Source organism: Echinops telfairi, unplaced genomic scaffold, assembly GCF_000313985.2.
Source record: "Echinops telfairi isolate 266 unplaced genomic scaffold, ASM31398v2 ScPeMD7_14;HRSCAF=57, whole genome shotgun sequence".
NCBI lineage: Eukaryota > Metazoa > Chordata > Mammalia > Afrosoricida > Tenrecidae > Echinops > Echinops telfairi.
Genome location: NW_022103911.1, coordinates 286,263 through 296,643, shown reverse-complemented (window position 1 = coordinate 296,643; position 10,381 = coordinate 286,263). Strand labels below are relative to the sequence as shown.

Here is a 10,381-nt window from a genome sequence, read left to right as displayed (position 1 = left end):
AACCAATATTCTTCCTGTTTAATCAACAAATCTAAACTTTTATTCTTTTCATCTATTGACTCTTGCTCTTGTCCACCGCAGCTCACTGCTCACAGATGCCGCATGGTTTTACGACAGAGAGAAAATTTTCATGAGCCGCTTTGGTATCCCCTCTCTCTGAATGAAAGAGGAGGAAAATTTGTTTCATACAGAAGGCGTTAGTTTTATGAATTAGAACTGCCACCTAAGTGTGGGCTAACGTAACCAAGAGGGATTTCACCTACATCCATTCAGTCAGTTTACTGGGGTTTAAAGAAATTCCAAAGAGTCATCAGAAGAGGAAAAATAAAGGTAATGCTGTTTTGCCACACAGGTAGAGTCTCTGAAAGTATGTGTAATATGTAAAACATTTTTGCTTGACACCCCCAGGATATTTTTTTTCCAGAATTCACAGTATAAATTGCTTCTCTTGTTCCAGACCTTCCTATAGACCTCTTGTAATCACTACTCACAGCACCCTCACCTCCGGCCACCATGTACAGGATGCAGTGGTTGTCCTGCCTGGCACTGACTCTGGCCCTCATCACACACAGTGCACCCACTTCTCGCTCGACAAAGGCAATGCACCAACAACTGGAGCAATTGCTGGGAGATTTAGATGTGACTTTGAGAAGAGTCAATGTAAGTATCCCCCTTTTTTAAGAAATTCTTACATTTAGTTTTTCTGCTTGGGGCCAGTTTTTAAAAATAAATAATGTATTATGCTTTCTCAGAATTACGAGACTTCCAAACTCTCCATGATGCTCCGATTTAAATTTTACCTGCCTAAGAAGGTAAGTACAATTTTCTGTGTTAAATTTTTGTTTTAAAACTCAAAAGCAATTCGAGAACTTGAACACTCATTGCACCAATTCACCTCATCTTAAAGAAAGCAAATAAGTTGACAATATTTATTTTAAATCTCTATGTGATAAGGTGATTTCTGTTGAAAGGCTTTGCCTGCACTTTTTTAGATATGTGTTTTGTGGAGGAGAAGCTTGGGAAGGAAAGAGATAGGATAATACTTTTACTTTATCTCCTGGATAATTTACAGGGATGGATTATGTTAATCTATTTCATTTGAGATGCAAAACTCTATATAGGTTTGATGTTAGTATTATATGATGGAAAATATCAGAATTTATTTCTCAGAATCCCACTTTAAAGCCTCCTTTGTTATAGAAAAGAGGCTTAGGGAGTCTCTCTTTGAGAGGCAACCCAGCTCAGTAACTAATAGCATAGACCAGCTCTGGGATCACTTTGTGACTCCGTTTCTCATCTTTAAGGGGGAATAATAATGATACTCACTTAATAAGGACACAGAACACTGTCTGGCACTTCAGAAACATTAGAGATGGCTGAGCTATTGCTTATAGAAGCCAGGCAATTCTCATTGGAGAGTTTAAATCTGGATTTACACATAGTTTCTGATAATGAATCTGGAGAGTTATAGTGCTCTATGACCTATTTCCAACATTTGAAGCTTCCTTTGGTTGTTTGGGGGTCTAGAAAGATAGAGGTAAATCATTCAGGTGCAGGGAGCTACAATAGAGTTTAGAAGTTTCCTAGTCGTTGTTCCAGCCAACACTTGGGTGCCAGAAGGAGCTTGTCCAGGGTGAATCCAAGCACAGAAAGAAAAGCAGCAAAGGGGGGCATAGGGAAAATCCTATTACTGTCCCACATCTATTAACTCAAGGGAATTCTGCTTTAAACTGCTTTTAAAGATGAAAAGGCAGAAATGTACAGCGGTCCCCCCCAGAGCCCCATCACTCTTATCCATAACAGTGGAAAAGACATGAGATTCTCTTTTCTGAGAGAAATAGCTCAGGGTTGCTCACAACAAAAGAAACGTCAAACCTAAAGTTGTAGCAGCAAGTTGGAAGAGTAGTAGATGGAAATGTCAAGAGAAGTGTTGTTAGTTTTACTTTTCACTCTAAAGATTGTTAGAAAGATAATATGAGAATATATGTATAATTTACGAGGAAGGAGTCTCTGAAAATGAAGTTTCTAAATGACAACTCAAATTGTATTTGAAAGCAAAAGTAATGTGATAAATGTCACTCACTGGTTCATTTTCCTACCATTTTGTGTTCACAAGAGAGGTTAGAAAGCTATAAAAATATTTTTTCAGCAGCCTTCAAGGCATAGTGAGTTATAGGTTGGGCTACTCGCCTCAAGGTCAGTGGTTTGAATCCCCCAGCTTCTCAGAGGGAAAAAAGATGAGGCTTTCTGCTCTTCTGGATTTATAGTCTTGGAAATGCTAAGGGACGGTTTTGCTATGAGTCAGAATTTTTACGATGGCAGTGAATTTATACACATCAACATGAATACATGATGATGATATTTATATACTCATATGTAAAAAAACACACAGCAAAACAGGAGCCCTGGTGTTGCTGTGGGTTACGCAGTGGACTGTTAACCACAAAGTTGCCGATTCAAATCCACCAGCCCCTCCAGGGAAGAAATGAGGTTGTCTGAGACTATAAAGGTGAACAGTGTTGGAAACTCTATAAAGGGTAACTGTAAATCCATATTGACTTGATGGTACTGTGCTTGTTTTCAATGTATAAATAGGTTCTTGTGAGTTGCCCCCGAGTCCATTCTGACTCATGATAACCACATGTTCAGAGTAGAATTCAAGGTTGACCTATAGGAATCAGACTGACAAGTCTATCCTCCGAGGCACCACTGTCTGGGTTTGAAATGACAATTGTCCGGCTAGCAATCCAGTACTGAAATTACTTGTGCTGCACAGGAATCTGCTGTGTCTAAATGAGGCCTATCCAAAATTAGACAAGAGTAAAATAAATAAGAAAACAAATAAATTCATCACAAGGAGCCCTGGTAGCACGAGTTAATCACTTGATTGCTAACCAAAAGGTTGGCAGTTCAAACCTAACACGCCCCCCCCACTCCTAGCCATCTACAGGAGAATGATACAATTTGCTTCCATAAAGATTTAGAGCTTTGGAAACCACGTGGGGCAGCTCTGCTCTGTCCTATAGGGTTGCTATGAATTGGAATTGATTTTAGGGTAATTGTTTTTCTGGTTTGGGTATTTTAAAAAACTCAACACCTTAAGTATTGCAACCTGTCATTTGCTTTGGACAAAAATGCATCCTAACGTAGTTATCGCAGAAAAGTAAAACTTTAACACACAGTTTCATGTGACTTTTCTAGGCTACATTGAGAGCCATTAGCACACAGTGAAAATGACTTAATGTTGGAACTGTGATAGCATCTATGTCCTCTGTCCCTAACAGCCTATGATTGTCATCTCTCAGATGATCAACTATTAAAATCACAAAGTGTGAGTGCTACACATCCAGGTTCTGATTATTCTAGTTTTAATGATTTCTGTACATGAGAGAAGCAGTCAATTTGTATTTCTGATTTGCCAACATGTTGTTTTGAAAAGTCGAATTAAGCTGAAATTAGTGACCCATTAGTTATTAACTGTTAATGCTTGCTTTTGTTGAGTGCTACTTTTTCTAGGCTAGAAATGTAACTATAATATTGATCCATTTTTATAGTAATGCTGAAAGAGAGAATAGTGAGAATTTTGTACTACCTTTCTTAATCAAATATACTAGAGATTAATTTCTTATTCTGGCTTTTAATCTAGAGTAAAGTGAAATGGCAACTATTTTTATTATTGTTCTAGGTCACAGAATTGAAACATCTTCAGTGTTTAGTTGGAGAACTCAAACCTTTGGAGGATGTGCTGAATATAGCTCAAAACAAAGAAGACACTAGTGAATTAATCAGCAATATTAATGTCACAGCGCTGGAGCTAAAGGTGAGGTGTTATTCTGCTCTGCTGGGGAAAAAAATAATAATGAAAGAGAAAATGGTGCATTTTAAAATGTTTGAGCGTTGGGGTATTTTGTGAAGTCGTCAAGTGTTTGACTGGTCAGCCACTGAAGTCCACTGGGACCACGAATCATTTTCAGTGTTAAAGGATACACTGTCCAGCTGGAAAGCATCAACTAGAAGGCTTCTCCCCACCATTCACTTAGGGAGGAGGCTCAGCCTCCACATGAATAGTAATAGTAAATAATCTGCTACTGGTCAGCCACACTAAGCCAACCACTCATGTTCATGCAAATTAGGAGTGGGAGAAAGCACCAGGGAATGAATCAGCAATATTAATGTCAAGCTCTGAAGCTAAAGGTGAGGTCTTAGTGGAGCCCGGGAACCTTACTGGGTTATGTGTTGGGGGACAGCGGGAAAGCAAGTTACAGAACCCCCCAGGGCCCTGTCCTATAGTATCTCTTGAGTGGGCTTGGCTTCTGTTTTGTTTTGTGTTGTGTTGAAAGGTTGAAGAGGTACTGTATTTCACAAAAGGCAGCATGATTTTATTATATCTTTTTAAAATTCCTTCAGATCATTAACCAGGATAGTCAATAACTTAAAAAATGGTGTTTCCCTATCATATGGTTGAAGGACCATAGAGATTGGTCCTAAAAATGAGAATCATTAAAGTGGCAGTGAACTAGATAAATAACCCTTTATTTAGAGGGTTGTGCCCCTTCTCAAGTATCTTAGTATTTTTAAAATGCACAATAGACTGGCAAGATGAAAGAGCATTATGGTTTTCTGTTCCCATCTCAACTACAAAAATACAAAATGCATTCATAAGTAGCTATCATAAAAAAGTAGCACAATTTTAATTGCAGAAGAACCATGTTTCTGAAAATATGTAGCTCTACCTTTTTTTTCAAATTAAGAGTTACTTTATTAGTGGAATGATTCAGTTTAATGGCATCTTTAAGCCTTGAGGTCAATATCATCTCTCTCAAGAGATTTGTTCTAACATTCTTCATCAACCTCAGAAACTCACTCTACATCCCCCCAGTGGTTCCCAACCTTCCTAATGCCACGACCCTTTAAAACAAGTTCCTCATGTTGCGGTGATCCCCCAACCATAAAATTATTTTCGTTGCTACTTCCTAACTGTAATGTTGCTACTGTAATGAATTGGGTGACCCCCGTGGAAGGGTGGTTCGACCCCCAAAGGGGTCATGACCCACAGAGGTTGAGAACCTCTGCTCTAAACTCTTGATACATTTATCATCGTTATGTGAAAATAAGAAAAAATAGAAAACGTCAAAAGCTTTGTGAACCCCCAATTACATTCTTTAAATAATCATGTGTAAGGGTACATAACACTAAAACTGTTTATTTAAAAAGGGTACCCTTCATCTGGTCTTCATTTGGTCCATGACTTTGATCAGTTTAAGAAGATGTGTCTGATTAACATGCTTCAAAACAAGACTTCAGTGGAGGATGACTACAGATAAACTATCTAAATAAAAACCGCTAACCTTTTCGTTTTATAGGGCTCTGAAACCACATTCACATGCGACTACGACGAGAAGACCTCCACCATTGTCGAATTCCTGAGTAAATGGATCGCCTTTTGTCAAAGCGTCATCTCAACACTGACCTGATAGTGCCTCCTATTTAGAATGCATCCGACTATCTATTTATTTAAATATTTAAATGTTATAATTTATTTTTGGATGAGTGGTTGGCTATCTTTTGTAACTGTCATGAATCTTTGAAGATTCTTTTTGTAAGCCCTAGGGGCTCTAAAAACGGTTTCACTTAAATTATTTTATTACCAAGCTATTTATTATAATCAATCATCAAATTTAATAGGTTAGTAAATGAAAATATTTAATAAACTTGATGACTGAAAAAAACCCTAAATATTTTGTTACTTGTGGAACATCTAAGAATAAGAACTAAAGTATTTTCAATTACTTAGCAGAACTCTCAGATGGTTAATAAGTCACTCTTCCTTTGAAGAGGTTTGTAGAATAGGGGAATTCGTTTTTTCCAAATCCTTACTGTCTCAAGAGTTGAGGAGATTCTTGGTTCCAAGGTGAGAAATATTTCTCATTACACTATGAGAGCCTTCTTCTCTATAATATACCTTAAAATTAAAGCATTCTTGAAGTTCTTTATATAACCAGTAGTCCCCTTCTACTCTCTATCATCTTACACCTTGTTCTCTGCCCCCAGGAGGTTTACCGGTATAGTCATACGGGTCCTCTGGCTTTCCAGTGGGTCTGGGCTGAGATCTGATAGGAAAGTCTGGTAGAGCATGTAAAGGAGAGATTCTCCTGATTCCCTGCTGGGGGATGGCTGCGCCTATCCACCAAGATACCCAGGTTCTCTCAAGGTGGCCCTGTCTGGATACTTTTTCTTTCTGGCCTCTGGTAACCTTTTTCTCCATGCTTCCTTTCAAACTTAGGGACGTTACTACCTCTGCTGCTGGCAATTGCCACCTCTTGCTATTTCTCTAGAGCCTGACCATAGAGTTGCAAATAGTCCCTTTATTAAACATTCTTTGAATTTTTTCTAATTAAAATGTGCTATTTCCTTCTGGGACTCAGTTTCAGTAATTGTCCACAAATAGTCCGAGGACATAAATTATCAAAATTAGGTTCTAGGGTTGGGTTGTTAAAAGAGTCAAGGAATATTGTGATATAGCAACATGGGAAATCTACGGCATATAGTACCATGGTGATGATTCAAATGATTACCAATAGTATCAGAATATAGTGCAGATGGAGGGTAAATATGGTGAAATCAAATAGTTGTTACTTTAGTTGCTATAGCAATAATGATAAAATTGTGAGAAACAAGCAAACAAAAAACCCCCAAACTCCCTGCCACGCATTCAAGTCCTGGTGTGTAGTGGTTATACGTTTGGCTGCCAACTGCAGGGTAAGTTCAAAACCACCAGCCATTCTGCAGGAGAAAGATGGGGCTTTCTATTTGTGTAAACATTTATAATCTTGGAAATCCACAAGGGTGGTTCTACCATCCTATAGGGTTGTTATGGGTTGGTATTGACTCAATGGTAGTGAGTGAGTGAAAATTGCGACTATCACCTTGATTTTTCTGATGACCTCTGAGAACACAGGATGAAAATAGCTCTAAATGTACAATGAAATGCATGCATAGGAATCAGAAGACTTCCTTGTCAATTGTGAAGGAATCGTTTATTTCCTGTAGTAACAGGGCAAATAGGGCAGAGGACAAAGCCCAAGGTCTGATGTATAGTCTGGAAAGACCTAGTGTCAATTAAAATCCGGAAAAATGTGTTGGGGTTGTATCCTTTCATCATTCATATTTAATCTGTACGCGGAGCAAATAAACTGGACTATATGAATAAATAGCGGCATCAGGATTGCAGGTGGCTTCACCTACATCCTCTAGTAGGCAAATGACACAGTGTTACTGAGAGTGAGGAGGACCAGAAGCACTTGCCGATGAAAATCAAAGATGGCAAAATCTTCAATACAGATTTTGATTCAAGTAAACAATTGTCACTCCTAGATCAATATACGATTATCATGAAAAATGGAGAAAAGATAGCCATTGTCAGAGCTTTCATTTTGCTTATATCCACAATCAACTCATGGAAGCAGTAGCAAAGAAATAAAATGACGTACTGTATTGGACAAAACTGCTGTACAGCCCTAACATTGTAAGTCACTTTGTGGAGTAAAGTGCACCTGGCCCAAGCCATGGTCTTTTCAAGAGCCTCACATGAAAGTGCCAAATTCAGATCCTTTGTCTTTGCTTCTAACTTTTACATCCCAATAACCAATCATAAATTCAACCTGAGTATATGCTTGATGAATTCAGCCTGATCATGAGTATATGCGTGGTTTTTCGCTTGAACCTTGCTAACTGGTCACAAATAAACTTGTGTTTACACTTACATTAGTTTATGCAGTGTTTAAGCCTGAAAGCAGTATAGGTCATTAGAAGTGCCTTCTGGACTGTATTCTTTATCTTAGTTTAGGCTACGATTCTAAGAAGTGCACTTGTGCAAGGTAAGCCAAGATACTTCAAACCTGTGTCTTATTTGTACTGTACCCATTTTTCCTCAGTGCTCTGCATGACTGTCAACTGTTCAATTTATGTTCCCAGAGATTTGGCATACAATGCTTACAAATTTTTCTACTCCTATTTCAGTATGGCAAAAGTTTCAAAAATTATTCATCACAATAGTGAAAAATTTTTATTGAACTATGTTCAGACCCTGTCTTAGTGTATGAGTACCTTTGGAATATATGGTAGTCAGCTATTCAGTGATACTTTATCAGATAATAGTAGAGAGTCTGGAATTAGACCATCATGAAGGCAAAAATGAAATGTGAGAATTAACAGTGAAAGTGATTCTGAAAAAGAATAGATATAAAATGACATTTTATTAGTACTAGGAAGATTATATAAATAAATAAAGCATAATTGGTTCAACTTGGAGATTCAGGAAGTATATGTGGAGTAATAGATTTACTTTTTGATAAGGGTATCTTTGATTACTATTCAGACCAATATATACCATCAGCAAATGGACAAATCTAACAAAACCTCTGATAAACTTCACCATGGATAACCAACCTCAACCAAACTCACTGCTCTTTACTTGATGATGACTCATTGAGACCCTATATGGCAGGGTGGAACTTCCTTTGTGGGTTTCTAAGTCTGTAACTCTGTACAGAGTAGACAGCCTTGTCTTTCTCCTGAGAAGTGACTGGTGGATTTAAACTGCTGACCTTACAGTTATCAGCTCAACTCATAACTGCACTATACCACCAGGACTCCTTCACCATGTATAGAGGTTACCAAAGGGATATAAATAAGTTTCTCAGTTTACTTATATTGATTGAATCAATGAAAAATTGTAGAAAGATCACTAGGTAACTAGTCCTTTGCTTGCAGCCCTATTTCCTAAACCTATGACTATAATGAGGTTTAAGAAAATTCTTACACTTTAGAAATAATTCACAAGCTAAGACAGACTTCACAAAGTCAGACATCGTTTGAATTACTTCACTCCAGAATCTCGGTCTACATGTGAAGCAATGGAGAAGACATATCAGCCTCAACGTATAATCTGGCAAAAGTAATAAAACATGGGATTTTAGTGATTACGCTTTGTAAAAGTGAGACTGGATATATTTGCAATTTGGAGATTTATTCAGGTAAACGCTAAAACTATAGGATACTGGTCTTATCTATTTTATGATCTTTTCTTGGTTCTTGACATCATGTTTACCAAGAATATCATTACAACACTGTGTCTATTGCTGAGATATTTTTAAAAAGCAAACACTAGTCTGAAGTATTATAAGGGAGAGTTGTGGCTTGCCAAGATTACTAAAAGAAAAATCAAAGTACCTTTGAAGAGGAGAAATAAAGTTTTTGTGGAAAGGATCCAATGTTCTTGCTATATGGAAAGACAAAAGGCAAATGCATATGATTTCTATTCACGTGTCTATGAAATCCATATATAACAATAAAATGTAGGTGCATAGTGGATTGTAACAGCTATACGAGGTAATTAAGCAGACTAACAATTGGTGAACAGCAGTATCATGTAAAAACACAAAATGGCAAAACAAAAGCAAAAAACCTAGCCCTTTTGACGGTGCCATATTCACTGCATTTAAAAATTTCTGCAACTATAACTTACAAATAAATGAAATACAAACATTTCCTAGCAGAAATAGCTAGAGTCTGGGTAACTGATAATTCAACTGAACGCAACACAGAAGCTGGCATTTTTTCTAGTATTCATAGGAGGAGTTCTGTATAAAGATTCACCTTTGAGGCTTTCAGAAAAAATTCATGACAATATTTAAGAAAAAGTGGCAACTAGTGGGGGAAAAATAAATCCCACTAGGGGATGTAGAGCATGATTTTCCAAAGGGAAGTGCAGTGAAACTTGGAATGTCTGCAAAACTTGTGTGCCACTGCACATAAGTAAATACTATACAGTGTACCACACTCCCAAATTATTAAATATATGTAATAAACTTCAGCTCAACACATGATGTATAATAAAGTATATTGAAGTTTATGTAGATGCTTTCATTTTATAATCAATTGTGAAAAAAGAGCCAGCTACATGGGATAGTTTTGGCTTGAAATATTGTTACGAGGTGGTTCACACTGTTCTAAGAGTAGGTAAGTGCAGTCTGACACGTTTTGGGGTCAGATTTTAAGTTGAAGGTTTTTCCTGACTTGTTTAACTGTAGGGGTGATGAAGCAGAAAGTAGTAAGACAAGCAGGAAAATCACAGTTGGTGGATCCAAGGCTGGCAGGTCTAATGTTAGGCTCTGATCGGTCTCAGTGTCTGCAGACAACATGGTTGGACAGTTCGCGCAAGTCCAAAGACTCAGATGTCAATAACCAGATGACGGATCCAGACCGCCAAGAATCAAAGAAACTCTCCACAGTACTTAATTATATAGGCATAGGTCACCCCCTACATTCCCTTCAACAGCATGCCACCCTAATCTTCTTACAACTGTTTGGGTGCTAGTAG

At 37.6% G+C, this 10,381-nt stretch overlaps 1 protein-coding gene across 1 annotated transcript; it reads left to right on the top strand.

Moving 5' to 3' along the window:
• Positions 1-486: 486 nt before the first annotated feature.
• IL2 (interleukin 2) lies at positions 487-5,474 on the top strand. The gene is made up of 4 exons (XM_004711842.2): positions 487-660; positions 753-812; positions 3,686-3,820; positions 5,364-5,474. Exons 1-4 carry the CDS (start codon positions 514-516, stop codon positions 5,472-5,474), a joined length of 453 nt encoding a protein of 150 aa, XP_004711899.1. The 5' UTR covers positions 487-513.
• Positions 5,475-10,381: the final 4,907 nt, after the last annotated feature.

Excerpts from the sequence above, each read along its gene's own strand:
- IL2 (XM_004711842.2), top strand. The coding sequence starts at position 514 with ATGTACAGGATGCAGTGGTTGTCCTGCCTGGCACTGACTCTGGCCCTC. Across the intron at positions 661-752 it reads TGACTTTGAGAAGAGTCAAT|AATTACGAGACTTCCAAACT; the intron begins GTAAGTATCCCC and ends ATGCTTTCTCAG. Across the intron at positions 3,821-5,363 it reads TCACAGCGCTGGAGCTAAAG|GGCTCTGAAACCACATTCAC; the intron begins GTGAGGTGTTAT and ends TTCGTTTTATAG.